At 34.7% G+C, this 20,608-nt stretch overlaps 1 protein-coding gene across 18 annotated transcripts in view; it reads left to right on the forward strand.

The window, feature by feature from the left end:
- SOX5 (SRY-box transcription factor 5) overlaps window positions 1-20,608 on the forward strand; it is a 1,040,220-nt gene that overhangs the window by 960,723 nt on the left and 58,889 nt on the right. For all 18 annotated transcript variants that reach the window (XM_027594377.1, XM_035729355.1, XM_027594379.1 and 15 more), the window contains one exon: window positions 4,964-5,110. In XM_027594377.1, coding sequence (XP_027450178.1) covers window positions 4,964-5,110 — 147 coding nt within the window. The remainder of the gene's footprint in view (window positions 1-4,963; window positions 5,111-20,608) is intronic.

Below are 20,608 nucleotides of genomic sequence, written 5' to 3' on the forward strand. Positions count from 1 at the left end.
TAAATTTAAATTCTTTGTCTTTATTTGAAGATCTTCTATAAGGTGAACTAGCCTACAGACCCAGTGCTTCTTTACTCTTCCTGGGATATGGACTCAATTAGGGCACTGTCCTTTCTCCCATTCACTGTTTTACACCATCTTCTGTATTCCCTTTGCAAAAGCTACTTCATCCCTGCTCCTGTGCCTTTAAATGGTTCTCCCTTCCTAGAATTCCACCTCCTTTTTTTACTTACAGCTTAGCTACATCTCTTCTATGAAAAACCAGTTCACACTGACTCATTTCCTTTCCCTTCACACCCTTAAAAGTGGCATACAGTTATAGTACACTTATACTCTCATTGTTTTATGTTTATTAATCTTGACTTAGGGAAGAAACTATATTTATACATTGCCTGTAGCCTCCACTGTACCTAGCATAGTCCAGAGTATATAGTAGGAAGTCAGCACATATATATTACCCAGTCAGTTTCTTACTTGGTATAATTAATTAATAATTATAACTATTACTTATTGATAAAGCATTCTTTGCCATGTATTTTTCTGAGTATTTTATACATAATAATATGTGATTTATTTCTCACGGCAACTCTATAAGGTCATTTTTTTTTTATCCTGAATTTGCAGATTAAGGAATCGTGTGGCTCAGTTTAGTTGCCCAAGGTGACTAGTTCAGAACTGGTATTAGAATTGAGGTTTACCTTGCTTTTAACTATTCCAGTAGAAGTACACTAGAAGTAGGAAACCATGGGTCCTTGAAGGAGCTAAAGAGACAAAAAATGTGGGTTTATGGAACAATTGGAAACAAAAGTGAAGTACGCACATACCCACACACACTTACATACACATAAGCACTGGGAGGACGCTAAGTAATCAATGGATAGATTCCAGCTTAATTTTATGATTGTTTTCTTAAAAAAAAAATCATTGTCTGAAGTAGGTGTAGGAATGAAGGAAGGGAAAGGGAATAGGAATGCAATATTTTAAGTAATATAAAGAGTGGAAAACCTAATGATCTGTGGAGTTGGGGAGTTTTATTTTATTTTTTTAAAGATTTTTATTTATTTATTTGAGAGAGAGAATGAGATAGAGAGAGAGAGAGCATGAGAGGGGGGAGGGTCAGAGGGAGAAGCAGACTCCCTGCTGAGCAGGGAGCCCGATGCGGGACTCGATCCTGGGACTCGATCCCAGGACTCCAGGATCATGACCTGAGCCGAAGGCAGTCGCTTAACCAACTGAGCCACCCAGGCGCCCCAAGTTGGGGAGTTTTAGAGATTAAAATAAACCCCTAACACAAGAGTTTCAAATTAAGAGTAAAGTTATTCTGCAAGACAAAACAGTTATTCTGTTAGTCTGGTTAACCTCAAGAAGTGAGTGCTCTCTTTAAGCTTTAGCTTTTTATGTGTAGGATCTCCAGTTTGTTTCTCATGTTTAGAACAACCTAACTTTTTCAAAAAAGTACATTTATCATAATGCACCTTATATTTAACTCTGAGTTTATCCACAATCTTTTTTTTAAAGATTTATTTATTTATTTATTTATTTATTTATTTATTTATTTGACAGAGAGAGACACAGAGAGAGGGAACACAAGCCAGGGGAGTGGGAGAGGGAGAAGAAGGCTTCCCGCTGAGCAGGGAGCCCGAAGTGGGGCTCAATCCCAGGACCCCGGGATCGTGACCTGAGCCGAAAGCAGACGCTTAATGACTAAGCCACCCAGGCGCCCCATCCACAATCTTTTAAAGAAAAATGTTAGCCAGATTTTTGTTTTAAAAATTTGTATAGTTAAGATGCAGATACACACACAATTGTAGGTGTGTTTATCATATGGAAGTGAGTTCTATAGTTCATAGGATGCTTTTTACTTCCAGTGGCCTTCCAATTGCCACTACATTCCATGACCCTTCCCTCTCAACAAGGTCAACCAGTGGTTCTGTGATTGTAGAACTCACTCAATACACATAACTATTGTTATTCTTGATTTTGCTTCAAGAGCGTGTAATAAGTTAAATAAAATATCCATCATCGCTTGATTCCCTTGTTTTTTTAAAATTAGGCAGCACACACACATTAATCAGCACGCATAGATAAATGAACTTAATTTTTTAAAAGGTTGTATTAAAATGAGTCCCAGCAACATTTTTTTTTTTCTTTTTGGTAAGTTGCCCACCCTTACGTAGTAGCCAGCTATGAGAAACACGGTCAGCTTCTTTAAAACTACTGAAATTTCCTTTTAACTTGTGAGTTAGCTCAAATTAGGAACCAGAAGTATTAAAATTTCTGGTTTATTTTACCTGTGTAGACTTGAAGTGTGTTAGATTCTCTAAGATTTGAGACCTTTTTAATGCTTCTGTAATATAATGTAAATTTAAGGAACACATATATTTCCACACAAAATAAAATGTATTAGAAATAGCTATTTCCTACTTCTAAACCTTGGTGAAGCAGGAGAAAGCCAAATATGAGGAATGGGCTATGGGAGATAAGAGGAATGAGGAGCTACCCACTGTTAACCATACTCTGATGGACTAATACGCTTGTGACATTTTCATCATAAATTACTTTAAATCTCTATAGTCTTTAAAAGTAGCAGCAAAGTGGATGATAGCATACTATTCTTGTAAAAATATTTAAATGGGTCCTTCTATTTTACAAATTGAGTTTTTTCTACTCAAAAGCATCCCTTAGGACACTTTAATTAAGATAAACCTTAACTTCATAGTTAAAAAGATAAAAATAATGCATTTATTTGAATGAGGAAAGAATGTGTATGACATTTTTTATTCCAAGTGTATGCCATCTGCAACCTTTACATTCAATAAAGTGTTTCAGAGTATATATTTATGCTTGTATTTTCAATAGTAGTTCTTATATTTCTTTGGAAGTTGGGGGTCTGTCTATAGAGATTGATATTTAAGCATTGAATCACCTTTTGTGAGTGATTGGTCCATCTATTTAATTATCTAAATAACACAAATAGCCAATATTTTTCCAAATTATGAAATAATTCTTTAATAATCAAATTAAAATTTTGAATAATTATTTTGTTCACATTTTTCTTTTTACCTACAGATATTAAAATATCTTATGTCAATCTTCAGTAATTATGAAGCAATCTTATATTTAGTATATACTAAACCACTAATATGGATTGTTAGCTTCTAGGAATAATACCCACTGAAATAATTTTTAAAGACAAGGATATAATATATAATACAACATGAAATTTATAATATATAATATAGCTATACAGCCTATTTTTAAAATATTTTTGATTCAGTATATGTAATTCAGTACATGTATTTTACTAGACAAAATTTTAATTTGCAAAGTCTATCTTGGGATATTGGTTATTTTCTCAGTAACTTCATAAACAGTTTAGGATGAGGATAAAAAAATACTACTTTTTTGAACTGTAGAAAATAATACAAAGGTTTTTAACACAAGTGTGGGAAATGTATCAATTCTGATACTTAAAAAAAATGATAAACTCCCAGTCATTGTATTTGACATCATATTCTTTTACTCAAATTTATGCTATCTAAGACTTATGAATTAAATCTAATTTTTCTTTCTCACAGACTGAAATAAAGAATACAATTATTCCAATGTGCACACACACACACACACACACACACAAACTTGGGGAGAAGGAACACTCATTGATAGTACAAATATACTCCTCTGGTGTTTCTTTGTCAGGAATATATCTTATGTTAGTTGTCATAAAAACCCCATAATTTTATCAATAATTTTAATGATCTGATTCATTTAGACCATAGTATCTGGAAACTGTGAACAGTGTATATGTATTTTCATGTAAATATATGCCTGCATTTAGTTTTCAATATTTTATTTCTAAAGAGACCCCACTTATCAGGGTCTCTGGCTTATTCTGAGCAGTTTTATCCTTTGAAATTTCTTTCAGAGAAAAATCAAGATAAGCTGTGTCACAGTACTTTCCTTTGAGAGCTTTTATCTTTAGTATCAGTCTTTTCATTACAGAAGTTATAACTTGCATATGCACACACACATGCACACACACACACACACACACACACACGTTAATTTCTTTTCTATCCGGATCTTAAAATTTTTGTAAACAGCTAATGGAGATGAAAAGAGAATTAATCTAAACATTTGAGGTGAGTATTTGAATCTAAAGCAACCTCCTTGTTTAAGATACCATATCATATGACAATTATTATCAAAGTGAAATTTTCTTTTATTAAATTTATTTGCTGGTTTTTTAGGAAGAATTACTATGTGGTGGCTTAGTGGGAGAGTGCATGTTTCAGACAGTATTCTTAAAGCCCTAATCCTCAAGATAATTTCAGGTTTGTCTGTGTTTATATATCATGACGTAAAGTGGACTTCTGGCAAGCATCCAGTTAATTTTTTCAATGTAGGTAGACTGACCAGATAATGTTCTTCAAATACTCTTCTTTCATTCCCCCTCAATGGCTTTTAAGTATTTCTATACAACTAATGATTAGAAAAAAAAAATTGTTACAGGTGCCCATTGCAACAAGTCAAAAAAAAGAGGTGTACTAAACTTAAACCAATATGGATACTAAGAAAATTACTTTGTATATGAAGTTGCATTCTTCTGTAACACATTGTGTACATTTTAAAATACAGCAAAAAGAGGTCTTGACCAAATAATATGATATACCTGTCTTCCCTAGACATTGGGAAAGAGTAAATATGAATGACTGTTATTTGTTTTGAGTCCCTGGACATCCTGAAGCTGAAATCCTTCATATGTGGTATCTGTCATTTCTCTCCAGAGAATGAAGTCATGAAGGTTGAGGTGACAACTTCTTTCTTTAAATGTTCCAGAGCAGTAAACAAGAACACCCACAGGAAAACTACCGCATCTGAATAGTGGTACTTTTGAGAGGTGCATTTATTTTATTACTGATAGTCTTTTGTCTCTCTTTCTCTCTCCCCTTTTCTCCTGTAGCAGTTGTATGCTGCCCAGCTAGCTGCAATGCAGGTATCTCCAGGAGGAAAGCTCCCAGGCATACCCCAAGGCAACCTCGGTGCTGCTGTATCTCCTACCAGCATTCACACAGACAAGAGCACAAACAGCCCACCACCCAAAAGCAAGGTACCCTTTTGACAAAGCTACATGTCTTGCCATTTAGAGTTTTCCTTTTCATTCAACGACATTTATTGAATGTCTGTTATGTGCCAGCAACTGGGTTAACCTCTGGGTCTTCAAGGAGAATAAGAGTCTAGTGGGATTAATAAGGATCAATAACACACATACATTTAGCCATTCCTTTATTCAACAAGCATGCATGGATAGCTATGGTAGGAAATGTGAGTGCTACAAAGATTTAGATAGATATGCTACACTCAGGTAGCCTACAGTCTTACAAAATAGATACCCATATTCTATGATACAAAGTCTTACAGAGTTACAGGTAAGTGCAGTGGAAGTTATCGGGACAAAGATGTTACCTTCAGTGAGAGATCCTGGGAGGGGTTTCCCAGAAAAGGGGCAACTGAAATACACCTTAAAATATATGAGTACATCCATGGCATATCAGTAACTGTTATAATGCAGTGCAGTATGGATATAAGTTTAGATATTCATCCAATGAGGTTTTCATGAAAGATATGAAGATAATAATAGTATTAGAAGTAAGACTATTTAGAAATAGTTTTATTTTGGGAACTAAGGAAGCTTTTTTTTTTTTTTAAATGAAGACTGACTCTCTGGGCTTTAAAGATTTACTTATTTATTTTAGAGAAAGAGAGCACGAGCAGGGGGAGGGGCAGAGGGAGAGAGAGAGACTCCTCAGGCAGACTCCCTGCTGATCGTGGAGCCCTACACTGGGCTGAATCCCAGGACCCTGAGATCGTGACCTGAGCCGAAATCAAGAGTCAACTGCTTAACGGACTGAGCTACCCAAGCACCCCAAGGAAATATTTCTTGAGAGAACATGGAAAAGGATTGGCAGGGAGAGTATTCAAATAATTTGTTCTTCGTCTTAGAAGAGAAAAGCAGAAAAATTTTAATTTGAAATGTTTTTGTGTTTGTAAGATCTTAAGATCTTAAATGATGATATATGAATATATTAAACTCTCTGTGAAAGAAGGCAGAAGAGTAACTATAAAGTATTTTTCCCTGAGATTACTCAGGGAAATGACAACACATATTTTCTATTAGAAAATATTAAGTAGAAAACTGACACAGTTAATTTAGCCCCAAAGTAACAATGTCTTGTCTTTTGCTGAATTACCTAGAAAATTATTTCTGTTCTCCCTTTCCCAAATGCTATATTGGAAATACATAAAGAGTAACAGGGTAACAGTAGTCTCAACAGTTGAAAGGAATACCCAGAGAAAAGAAATTTAAAAAGTATTGAAAGAGAAAAAAACTCCCAAGAATTTATTTTTAACCCTGCTCTAGTCCCCTGACAGATGCATTACACAGTTAATGTATTAATTCAGAGGGTGAATTGGGAAAGAGAAGAGATCATTTGGGAAAGTATACTCCAGCATCCATCTCCCCAAAACTCTTGAGGCCTTTTCCGTGTTATTAAGAGGTAAATACATTTGAAAGTACAACTTAACCTGGACAAAGAACTTAGACTGTGACTCACCAGGAATATGTACAAATACGTAGTTCAAATTATTGTCCCCACTGCTGGGATATTATGAAATGTACAAACTCACTTTTTAAGATCTATTTCAGCCATGTAATGGACCTCACATGTTCTGTGCTTAATGTACACCAAAGATCTGGTCCGCTTTTCTTTATTATCACAGTAGAACATAGTTTTTAAAACTTGGTAATAATTATAACATTTGTTAAATAAAATTTGATTTTAAAGCAGTGATATTTTGGGGTCTTCATGGACCAGCAGTTTTAATGTATTGCAGGTACAGGCTAATTTTGAGTGAAGTAAATAGCTGTAGCAGCATTAGTCACTGTCACACACAAATAATTCTGTGAGGTATTATTCTGTTTTTTTTTAACCTTGATTTATGAATGTGATTTCACATCATGTTTCATAATGACGCTTTGCATTAGGACATTTCATTTTATGTTTTTCCTTTACTTATAAATAACTAATGGGATTTTTTCCTTACCTCTCAAATAACTTTTTAACATTAGTATCTTCTCCCCAAATTACTTACTCAAATAATCATGAAGGTTTTGATGTCAATCAGCCATTTATGAGTCTATTCATTCATTCATTCATTCATTCATTCATCCATTCAAAGGTTTGCCGAGCCGTTGCCACAGTGATACTTTTCTTAAGTAACTATGGCAAATGCCCAAGTGTTTGCAGGTTAGCTTTTCCAAGACTGGCACACTGCTTTATGGAGTTCTGTGGCTCTAGGTCATAGAACCCTATAGACTAGGTGCAGAGCAGACAGGTTATCTATCTTAGTGGGAATCTTCTTCCATTTTCTATAGTTTCATATACCTCCATTTTTCGGTACTAGTGAAAAAGTGAATTATGTTTCCATACCTATGGTTATACATGATTTTAAAGCATATTTTATAGTTTATCTTTAAAATTCAGTAACTTTTTAAGTTAGCCTTTGTGAATATTCTATCATGTAAAGTTTAAGAAAGCTGTAGGTGTTGTGTTTCTTCCCATTTGCAGTTGGGTAAAATGCATAAAAAGTTTGACCAACAATAAAGTGCCTCTTTTTAGGTAATAACACAATTTAATAAAAATATGTCCCTTTGCTCAGTGTCCACTATCATACTGTCTACAACCCCTCTTATTGTCAGAAAAGATGTCTTAAATGTGCTTGTGTTTTAGCTCAGCGGTAAAGTTTAGCACATTAAAAATAGACCAATAAATATTACTCTTGTCATTTTAATGAAGAACGTGTCCAAAAAGACCGTAAATAAGGAGGACCCATTTCAGTACATGAATTTAGTTCCTTGTAGCCTGAAACTGTCATTTATACATGGCATTATAAACATTTTCACTTCACAAAGCTACTTTACTTCTATGAAACAGCTATCCTTTATTGTTATACTTACATATTTAAACAATCAATTCTTAGAGTCCTGGGGTATTTTCTGTGTGTTTTATTGGTGAATTTTCATGTCTATTTTACTATAAAATAGAATTATTTTATCAGTGGGCTTTGTGTGACTGCATACCTACCTGGCGTAAACCAAACTGATGGTTTACGTTTAAGATCTATTTATTGTTTGGAACAATGGAATTGTCAGCCACATCCAGGTGATGATGTAAAGAAAATGATCTTATTGGCAGCTCTCAGAAATCAGCCATGTTCTCTGGGTTTTATTGCCTGCCCTTCTTCCTAGGTGTGCCTTTGCCTTTGACTCACAACTCTAGAGAAGGACACAAACAAAACTTATTTGCAATTTGCAAAAAATGGAAGGGGGGAGTCAAAAGGAGGGGGCTCCAAAAGACTGTAAAATTGTACAGCGTGAGTCTCTGATACATGCTGTTTTCAATCTGCTGTGTGCCAGTTGGAGGCTTGGGGAGTGTGTGCACGCACGAGAAAGGATAATGCTGAGAAATGATAGAGTGGCTGTGACCTCCAAGCTCAGCCTGGAAATCCAAGACATTGATTTCACTTAGCATTCCTGCTGAGAAATCTGGCGGAGTTCAGTTGTAATAAAAGAACAAGATTCTGTTCTAATGGTAATGGCGTATGACAGACATATCACTTTGTCTGTCCTCAGCACCGGAGAGAGGAGAATTGGAGAAAGGTCACCTGACCTGCCTGTGGTGTTGTACGAGTGCTGTACCGAGCTTTGAACTGCCGCCTAGGAACATAATTATTTATAATATTAAATGATAAAGAAACCTTTAGAGGGTTCACAAGGAACCTCTAAAAACGGCAAACAGGAATTGTGTTCCGTAAATTCGAAGACACAGAAAGAAATCTGGTCTCTTCAAAATCTGCATTGGAGAATATGGGTAGCGTTGCGTGTTGAGTGATATATCCTTGAACTTACTGCTTATGAACTATTTTCATTAATACCTAACATATTGTCATTGGTTAATCTTTCTTTCTTTCTTTTTAATGCCTTAATTTTATTAGGAAAAAGCCAAGAATCTGTTTTGCCAATGATTAGAATATTAAGGTCATCAGCGGGTTTTTTAAATTTCTCAGGTGTCACATAAAACCCTTTTTAATACATGTACACTTGTCTCTTTAAAAATTAGTTCATTTTTTTCCCCTCTGGATTCTACTCCAGGACCATTCTTTTCATTAACCAACAAAAAGAAATATATTTTGCTCTTCAGAGATATTATCGTAGCTCCTGTGTGTCCTCACGGCTAGTTTATTGCTGAACATTGGTAAATAACTTTGAATGAAAGTAAGAAATCATGAACTTTTGTGTATAAGGGATCTTGTCTAAAGGGAACATAAGAAATACTAACTGTCATATTAAGGAAAATTATTTAGTTAAGGTATTGTTTAGCTGTATTGGTCCTTAAATCTCATATACAGTATTGCTGCCCTCAATCTGTTTAAATTCCTCAACAAATGTTTAAATTGATTTGTTTGTAAAAAAATAAATAAATTGATTTATTCATAGTTTAGCGTTTTGCCACAGGATGGATTAATGTATTAGTGACTTTCTATTTCCCACCAACATATTTCCTTATTTATAAATGACTTCCTGAATTATTTGTTGCGGTCTTTTAAAAACCTAGATAGCTTTCTTTGTGATAGTAACTAATCTCTTGATAACATTTGTTTTGTAAGAATAAATTATTCCTTTAAAAAAATAATAGAATCAAGGTCAGCCTTAAAATAGTTACCATAGGAGGAAGAACATTTTTCCTCAATTTCAAACACCACCTACACAACTGTTGGTAAGGAATAGACTTATAATCCCATGTCACTGAGGAATTCTCATATGTCGTAGATGTGCTGACCATCTGAACTATACATTTTAAGTGATTTGCCATTGGGAAAGTAGCCACCTCTTGAAAAAATTATAAGAGCAACTTGTAACTACTATTAAATGTCTCTTGGCATTTGATGAAAACTTGTATATTGCCTCCAACAACCAAGAGTAGTTAGTTTAAAAAGCTGATGACAAGGGAGAATTCCTAGGTGCTTTTCTTTTACTTTTGCTCTGACCCTAGTCATACTTCTCGGTCACAGTTGTGTCTCTATCAATGACAGCAGCACATAGATTGTCCAAATCAATTCTTTTTTGTTCTTTTCAAATACCTCTAGCAGCGATGTTTCCATTTGCTCAGCAGTAGCACCTGGGAGTTATGACAAGGGAAAGAAATATTCCCAACAAGCCAAAAACAGCCCTAGCCAGCTGATCAGACACAACAATCAGATTCTTTCAGCTGCAATATCCTTATAAATATTGCTTCATGTTCAGAAGCAAGAAGTGGAACTATATTATTATCAGATCTTGTTTCATGAGTGTAGCAATGAAGATCTTTTCTGATTTGGTGACCAGGTGCTTGTGATAATAATGTCAGACTTGCCCATGACTCTTATTAGGACACCTATTTTTTGCTGTAATGGTACCAATCATATAGTTTCATGCCATCAAATAAGCACTACATCGGTACACACTCATCTTCAGGGTAGAATTTTGTAGCTTAATACTATGAGTCACAACCTGTGGTTCACATACAAGATTATTTAGCATGATGTTGGGAGCATGAAAAATCAGAGGATAATCATGTTTCATCTTAATTAAAAATTAGTTCTAACAGGAGATTTGGGAAATAAAGCTTTTTGCTAACTTTGAGATAGTGTTCTGCAATGCCAATTGAGGGGAAGGGCTGAATACAAAAGTACACATGCAGTGTAAAGCACAATTAAGTTGAACCACCACCAACGCAAACTATATGATAAAAACATTCTTTAATGATAAACCACAAGAAATCAAAGAGATTCCATAAGTTTTAAATGACCCAGGAAGTGCTAAGGCCTTCACTAGGAGTACGTCCATAATGAAAAGTTTGAAAAGGACTGTTCAGTATAATTTCATTGAGTGTTTTCCACATTTTATCTGGCTACAAAAAATTTTGAGTAGTAGTAGTTGCTAGAGCTGTCGTTTCCAATATGCACAAGTTCCTAGAATATTAGTATTTGACTTATTCTTAGACCTTTTCAGGTCAAGATCACAAATAATCATTCTTGGCTACACTGGGCTGGAACTGGCCTCTGAGTGTGGTATCTCTAAATAATCCAGAGTACTTAAATAGTATTAATAAGAGAGGAACTACCATTCCTCTACAAGTGTAAGACCAAATAAAATCACAGATCCGTTGTAAAACTGTTGGACTTGGTACTTTTTACAGATTTTACTTTTCTTAAAACTTCAGCACAGAGGGGGATGTTAGCCTCAGCTAATTATAACCACATTCAAATTGCCCTTTTTCTATTCTTATGCTTTAAACACTGTCTGGCATATCAATTAAATGCTAGAATCTCCCTGATACCTTGCTCTGTACAGCTGCTTTGTGCTTTATTGAATAGCTGTTGAATACCCCCCTCTCTCCGATATGTCAATATCTGTGAAATAACCATTTTGTGAGCCTTTGAGGTGTGATATAGATGTGTCATACTCAAGAGGTGAATTCCTTTGAGCAGAATCACCCCATAGAGTTAAACTGGAAATGTACCCATTATCATTATCATCATTTCCTGGGTGGGACATACGTAGAGTGAATATAACATAGTGGCCTGTCATTTTAAATAAAATAGTTTTCTTTTTGCGGTCCCATGTTGCTAAACTGAAATATGTTAAATGAAGTGTTATCAACAGAACCCCTGTGATGAGCTTCCTCCTTTCCTTTTCATCTGTATTCAGTAGACAGGAATCTCAAACAGCGAGGTACTTCTGAACACAGTGGTATTAAATGTCCAAGTAGGTCATTTGGTGATACATTCTTATGACTCAGGAAAAGAGGGGTTGGTCACATTTGTAAGACAAAGACAATAAAAATTATAAAACAAAGAGATAGACCAGTCATAATCATGGCATGTTTTCTCTTTAAAGGCAAAACAGACAGAAGGATTCAGGCAATGTTCTCTGAATTCTACTGGCCTAGCCTGTGTTCCCCAGTATACTGAGTTTGTTTTGACAGGAACCTGTCTTGAACACAGCAGCCAGCTCTGATGAGCCATGTCAAAGCTTTTTAATAATGCCAACCATGGGGAAAGCAAGAGGATGTTGCACATGTGCAGACACGGAAGATCCACAGAATCACATTTTCTCAATGAATGTTGCCTTCTAAACTAGATCCAGCCCAAAGAAGATTTACCACCCAAAAAGCTGTGATTACGGCATTTTAATTTTAAAACCAGGCAGTTAGAACCTAAATAATGTAGATGGGGAGGAAAAACAGCAATATGAAAGGATGTCCCTGTGTAGGAGGAGGATCTAGTTTAACCTCAGTTAAACTAGAACATCATGGTTAGAAAGGATAAGTCATTACTATGTCAGAGACTGAGGAAGCAAAAGCACACATCTGTAGTTACCTTTCTTTTGAGGAAAGCATTTATAATTTCACCTTCTTAAAATGTACTTCAAATCAGCTCAAATGCTTTATTTTCTATCCTACGGAAATGATCAGTGCCTCATTTGAGCTGATTATTGACCCCTTTCCATCCCTCTAGGCCATACATGTGCTGGAAGTGTTTGAATGGAGAATTGAGAAGAGAAACCATGTAGGACTCCTCTAGCCCTCAGATTTTATTCTCTCTTTATTTAATCATATATATATCTGTTTATGCATCTTTCTTATTCATAAACAGGAAGAATTTTAATGGTCTCTCTCGCAGAGATGCACCAAAGTATAGATATGTTTTTAAAATGACAACAAATATCAATGTCCTATTTAGATTGATGGAAAATAGCATAAATACATATTCATTAGTTATATTTTTTCAATAGATTTTTTTCTCTAGAGGGAACAAAGCATTCTACAGTATTTATGAACATTACAAAATGGAGAGTGGAAAGAAAACACAGTAATTAGATGCCGATGTAAGAGTCAAAAAAATTAAAGAGATGTACCATTCTAAGCTGAAGACAAGTTCAAAACCCAACCTATTCAAAAGTGTCATTTATCTAGCAAAATGTATCAGACATTTTATTTATAGGCATGTAGCAGCTTAAGTAAGAAGGAAACCCAGAAAGTATTCGGTCCAACATGTAACAACTGCCTCACGAGGTCACTTTCCTACCACTCCATGAGGTGGCATTATTTTATTCTGCGTAACTCTTAATGTCACAATACTCTTATTTAAACAGAATTGCAATCAGCTTTCCAGGATTTCAGCTTGTGGTTTCACTGAATGACAATTATATTTGTTAGTACTCTTTCAGTTGCAAGTAATAGAAAGCCCAACCCCAACTGGATCAAGTAGAAAGGAAATGTACTCACTCATATTAAAAAGAAAAATTATTCTGACTTCAGGCCTGGTTTAATCAGGAGCCCAAACAATATCTCATGGAAGTGTTTCCTATCTCTTAGCTCTGTTCTTTTCTCATTCTTAAAGGACTATTCCTTTTCAGGGTTTTATGGCACCCTACGCTTAACATCTATCATTCACGGATTCAACAAGTATTAATTCATGCCTGTCGTGTGTCAAGTTCAATTCAAAACAGTAGAACTACCTCCTATAGCTATCTACAAAACAGTTTGTCCTCTTAAGATCTTACAGTCTAAGAGGAAGAGACAAAATGGGAGCAGTTAAACAAATAGATAATTTTAACATATATTGTTAAGTGCTGTGAAGAAAATAAAACATAGTATAAGATAAAATTCCTGGGGGTGAGCAAGGAAATCTTGAGACAGAGATATAAAGCAAATCTTGTCTGAGACCCAAATCATGAAAAGAAAAGCACTTGCAAAGATCTGGGGGAAAGCTATTCTAAATAGGAGGAACAGCAGTTGCAAAGACCATAATATGTGAGTGAGTTTGATAAATTCAGGGCTTGGAAAATAGGCTGGAGTAGCTAGAATGCAGTGAACATGAGGGAGAGTGATAAGAAATGAGGCTGAGAATGAAAAAGACCAGATCACATAGGACTTCTGGGTAAGGAGTTAAACTATATTCTAAGTGCATTCAATTTAGAGAGAAATAATAGGTTTTCCATTCACCATATCATTTATTAATCTGTAAATTGTAATTACCTACTCATTGTCTTCCTTTCTTAGGGCATTATGTTTTTGAGGCGAGGGAAATTTTTTTTCTTTTATCCCTTGGGGCAATTCATTAATAGTTTAAGCATCTCTACAGTACTTCCCTAGAAATACTGAGGAATTTGAGCCTTAATGACATATATTGAACCTTGCCATTGGAGAGACATGACGCTTTAATTTGACGAGTGTCTATTAATTGCCTGTGATGTGTCAGTCAGAGTCCTAGGACCTGAGGATACTGGCACGTAGTGTAGACAGATCTCTGCCCTCATGGAGCACGGAGTATATAGTGAAGTATGCGGTCATGGATATGGATGGAAAAAGACAATCATGTATAGACTTATTAAAGGCAGCAAGTGAGTGCCAGGAGTGTAGATTTAACCTAAAATATTTCCTGGGTTTTCTTCAGATTCACTTACTTCATCAGTCTTTTTTCATTAGTAATGTGAGAAAACACACACCCTTAATAGTGCCTGTCACCATCTATATGAAGCAAATTGCAAGGTTGAGTTTTTGGAGTGATATTTTGGTACTAACACTAACACATGAGCATTGATTCAAATGTAGTCACCTTAAAAATTATAATTACTATTTACTAGTGATCATAAGAGTTTTGGAACTCTTATTTCACTTATTTTACTTATTTACTTTTGATCACGTTAATAAGCCACAAAGGAAAACAGACCCTAATTTCTAATTAATCTGAATTTTGCTTTTGATATTTTAAAAAATTTTTGATTTTTACCCAAAACTTTTTAACCAAGTATGATTTCAAGAGATCTGCCAAATGTAGCAGACTTTTAGCTAGCTTAAAAAAAAATCAGTGAAAAAATGTGCTACAATCTTTTTTTGTGTGTGCTACAGTCTTAAAACAACTATAAATGAGTATTTTTAAATTATGAATAGCATTATTTTCATCATTAAGTTAAACCTGCAGTCTCCTGAATTGAGTATTTTTGAGAGGACAACTTTCTTTGAAAATCTCTTTCTCTTTCCTTGTTTCCTTTCCTTCATCTCTCCCTCTCTTTCTTCCCATCTTCCTTCCTTCCTTCCTTTCTCTAGTCAAAAACTTCATTGAAATCACACTTGTCAGGTAAACATGCAATGCTGCCAACTTAAAAAAAAAAATTCTGTAAAGTTTCCATAAAATTCCTATCAATAATGTGATTATTTTCTTAGTAAAAATTATTTTATGGTTTATTTAAGCATGTATATTTATAATGCACTTAAGATTTTATTTATTTTACTGATAGTGAGTTTATATAGTTTTACTAATATCTGTATTATTAGATTATATTCTATAAAGTGAGATTCTTTTTTAGTTACACCTATTTTCCCATTTTTTTCATGCACATATGATATGGAAGCAGCCTTAATTATACCTAACAAGAAATAGAGACTATTATAATCCAGAGCCTATCCAAAGAGTTATAAGATAATGAAATTCTCCATCATCATTTATATAGTTTCTCTTTACTGGCCATAATCAGCCAAAAAACATAGTTATTCTTAATTACAGCTTTTTAAAGAAAGACCGGATTTTATGAATTGATTAGTATTACATGAGGAAAAAAGATGTCTTCAACAGATACACAATGAGTGGTATAATTCACATGGACCATGAATTATTGTTTAGGGTCTGCTTAATATGATCGGGGGAATTCATAAGCATGTATTCCTTACCTTACATATCTTAAAGTGTGAGGACATAGGAGACACAGAATAGCATTCAAAACATAGAATAGCTCTTGTTTTTGGACTTAGGAAATAATTTTATGACTCTTTTTTACTTGAAAATATTTTTGAAATTTTTTCTCTATTGCATAAGAAGTTTTCTCACTGAAAATTTAATCTTAGAAATATTAAATTTAAAAAGTGCATTCTTACTTGCTCAGAGTATGGAATATTGTTAAGAACTTGTTTAACTGCGTGCTGCTTAGAAAGGAGCATGCCTGCAAATGCAAGTGTCTAAATGTCAAGAACAGCTAGCAGCTTCCCTTAACCTGAATCCTAAGGTATCCTAAAGTTCTCATGGGAAGAATATGCCCCTTTCTAGTCCTGGACCTCCTTGTAGATAATATAATTGGATGCTTCTTAGAATTACACACCCCTCCTTATGAGCTGCATGACTTACGGTTGCAATATCCCACAGCTTTTAGCCCTTAACTTCTAACACCAGACTAGCTGATTCCATTGAGTGACTTTTTTAGAACCCAACAGTTGAAAACATACCCTTTATGGTTTTTGTTTTTAAAAGAAGAAAGATGATATCTCTAAATTTAGAAAAAAAATAAAGACCACAATTTTCATTTTACAAGTCTTACAATACCAAAATAATATGAAGGGGGAAAGTGTATACTCAAATAGATAAAAATGCATTTTCCCCCAAGCTGTTTGCCAATACCAGAAAATACTAAGAACCCTACAGTTTTGTAAAACCACAAAATATTTTTTTATTAAAACTCTGTTGTAGATCTTTGCGAGACCAATTATCAGTACTGGAATTCTGTATGAGACTTTCATTTAAATTGGGCCTTCCCATAACCAAGGAATCTTATTTTTTTCTAGTACATTATATAATTTGAGCTGTTATGGTTTGTTGTACAATTTTGATGACTTTTGGCAGTGTAGATATTTCATAAATAGGAGAAAAAGAAATTGAACCCAAAAATAGAAAGGATGAAATACTGCAAAAATTTTTCTCTTGTGGTATTTCCAGTAGCACTTAAAATAGCATAAGAAAAATATTCTGTTGTGAAGTATGTATAAAAGCATTATGACAGCAATAGGAATGTCCTTAAATAAGTACAGATTTGTGTTTTCTATACTTCTCCATGTAACTCTTTTGAGGATCAAAGTTTCATTTCAAGTCAGCAGGAGCTCAATATGCAGGTCAATCCTATATAAATACAGGGCAAGACAAGAATTTTGGGTCAGCTGATGGAATTTTTAGTGCCAGTTTTCATGTAAATAGTGCTGTCATTTATCTAAAAAAAATGATAATTCTGATCCAGCTTTAAGAGAACCGCTGGGTAATGTTTGGTTTTGTTTGGATTTTTTCAATTAGCTTTCTTAGAGTTGCCCTGAACTAGAATTCTGGTCTGTTACATATGGGACTATAATTTATGGATTTGCAATAAAATAATTGGAGAAAAATCAATTTCATGAGATTGATCATACTAGATACACTTCCTTCACCCACTGAATTTTAAGTGGCTGGCCCATACTATCCGCTCAATAAATGTTTACTAGATTACATGTTTATATTACACAACTCGATCTTAATAATATGAATTTGAACCATAGTTATCACTGTGTTGTAGTTTTCACTATGTGTCTATTTTTGCAGTTAAATTATTAATACCACAGGATCTAAGAGAATGCGTCTGTGTAAGGATTTTTTTTTTTAATTCAGAAATATGTCTTTTAGCTATTGTCAAGTGAACTCTTGGGCCTTTTGGTGTAACCATATTATTTTCTAGAATTCTTGGCATATATAAAATACCAGAAATTTAATGAGATAAAAAGAAGTATTTAAGAAAGGTTTTAGGAGATATTTTCAAAATGTACTTGAATCCTATTTTAAAAAACAAGATGCACTTACTACACATGGTTAATAAAATATGACTTAGTTTACATGAGATATCTTATTACTGGAAAAAGAGGAATGAGAATATCTTCCTTTGGAAAAAGACATTTTCCAAGCAATAGACTACAGTTTGCTTGAAACAAAGCTATATGTTTCTTCACTGGTTTATATAATTTTTTTAAACTGCATAATGACTATGTTATTCATAGATGAGGTTTCTGGAGTCGCTTTTTACTGAGGTTTATTCAGTAAACTTTTTGAGCACCTATGATATGCTGGACAGTATGGTAGAACCAAAAAAGAACAATAATTAACACCCCATACAATGTAATGAGGAAGATGAACAAACTTAACAATTAAAATACTGTGGGCTAAGTACTGGGCAAAGAATAATCTGGAGGTAAGGGGAAAGTTTCCATCACAACCTGGGGAGAAATAGGGGAATGAGGCATATCTTCCAGAAGATGTGCCACTTAGAAGGGTTTTGAAGGAAACAGCCTATACAGAGGCACGTAGGAGTGAAAGAACAAGAGTGTTGGGTTTCATGTGAATTTTTGAGAAATAAGGTGATGTGTAATTCACATCTAGAACACTGGGAACATAGTTAAGAAGAACACAAATGTAAGGAAAAGTGTCCCAAGGATGAAGTGTAACCTCCTTGGCATTTTGTGATCCGGCCCCGCTCACCTCACGAGCCTGATTTGTTACTTCTGCCTTTCTCCCAGTCCCAGCAGTTGTGCGCTCCACGTGGAGTCACTTCCTTGTGTGTCATGTTGTTCCACCACTTTTTGCCTATGTTTGTGCCACTCCAGCTCTCCAGGGTCCTTTTACCCTCTTCATTCCACTTTTCCCTCTTGCCTTGCACCTCCTCGTAAGATCTATCTCAGCTACCGCCTCTACGTAGCATTGGCTAGTCCATCATATGAGACTCTTCCGCATGGATGCAGACTCCTTGTTTTGTGTCCCAGAGCCCTTATTAACACTTGATTGCCGTTGTCTTCCCTGTGTGATTCTGAGTCTCTTCAGCATAGGGACTATCTCTTACTCATTCTTAGCACCAAGTATACTAATTGACATGCAACCATTGCTCTAGTTCTGTTAAAAGAATCAACGAACAGGGGCGCCTGGGTGGCTCGGTCAGTCTGCCTTCTGCTCAGGTCATGATCTCGGGGTCCTGGGATCGAGCCCCGCGTCAGGCTTCTGGCTCAGCGGGGAGTCTGCTTCTCCCTCTCCCTCTGCCGCACCCCCTGCCTGTGCTCTCCTGCTCTCTCTCTGTCAAATAAATAAAATCTTTAAAAAAAAAAAAAGAATAAACAAACAAATAAGCAAAACGTCTGTGGAAGTAAACCAAGATGTTGTGTTCAAACATGTGACTTGAGTTTGGGGCCCCTTAGGTGGAAGTATCAGAGGTCATGGCTTGAATCATTGGAGGATAATCTCAACGCAGCATGAGCAGAATAGGATCGTACCTATGAGAAATGAAACAATCAATGCCATTGTACTATGTAGAAAGACTGTATACACAGGAAGATTATGGAACCTAAAAGTAAAATTTGTCATTGTTTATCCCATCAGTGTAGTTGGGAAACACTGCATATAGGAAATGGGGACATTCTGATCATTGGAGAGATATGATCTGTAGTTGAAGCATGCATAATTTACTAGTCCTTACTATGGTCTGAATGAAGCACTCACTATATACTTCTTTCTGCCCTGATTCTCATTGCTTTTTCAGGTATCTTCAAATTAGGAAAAGTTTACCTTAAAAACCTCAACAATATTCTGGCTAGGTATAAATTAATTAATTGGCATTCCAGTCTATATATTAGCATCATGGGTTTGTTTAGTAGGAATACATCTTCAAGTGATTGGCCTCCCTTACAGATGCTGAAGAATTAAGTGGATGCTAAAATGAAAGGCACAGGCTTATACTAATATTGGCTAGTTTCGTTATATTGTTTAATTGACAGTTCAAATGAAGTTTTAGGCAGGAAGATTATTTTGTTTTTCTCTCTTTTTTAAGTTTAGCATTTTCTTTTCCTCTTTTATGCCAAACTAGCTTAAATATGGCAGAGAAATATTCCACCTATACATGTTCATATATTAGTTTATATTCTCTCTATATAAACATATCTATGTGTATATATATATATGTATTTCATCCCTTACGACAAGAATCAAGAATATTCATTCATTTTATTTGGCAATCTCATGACCCAAAGCAACATTTAAAATAAGGTCAAATCTAAAAAAATGCACTTATTCTTTCTCCTTAGTTCTGTCTAGAAGATATGATCAAAACTCTTATGTTATGATATCATAACAATTGCTATATAAAATCTTTTATGCCATCCAGACTGTGAAATGTATTATTCTTTTAATGTTATGGGTTGAGAAAAATTAAACATGAGGCATTACAGCTGAGTTTCACTACACATTAATTATTTTAATTGCCTATTTCTTAAATGAATATCTGATAAATCAATCTTGCAATTCTTCATGCTTCATGACATGCTTAACTCAATACAGACACTTAAGAATCATTATGCTGTGAGAGCTTTAATACAAATTTGAGATCATTATCATTAAAATCAGACTCTTACCTGATGCTCAATTCTAAGCCTTTTCATCTTTATTAAATTTTCTTTGGCCTATACCTTGAATTTAATATTATAACAGAGATAGGCAGAATATATAATCAAGCTAAGCATCTCAATACATTGAGGAAAAAAATATTTTGCCTTTAGAGCACAACATAAAAACTGGCCTTAACTGACATTCTATATAAATAGTTATCACCCCTTAAAATTCTTTAAAGACAGTAGCTCCCTCCTGGTCACTGCCATGGAGACAAAGAATGCCTTAATGA

The sequence above is a fragment of the Zalophus californianus genome, chromosome 9 (assembly GCF_009762305.2).
Source record: "Zalophus californianus isolate mZalCal1 chromosome 9, mZalCal1.pri.v2, whole genome shotgun sequence".
In the NCBI taxonomy this organism is placed as follows: domain Eukaryota; kingdom Metazoa; phylum Chordata; class Mammalia; order Carnivora; family Otariidae; genus Zalophus; species Zalophus californianus.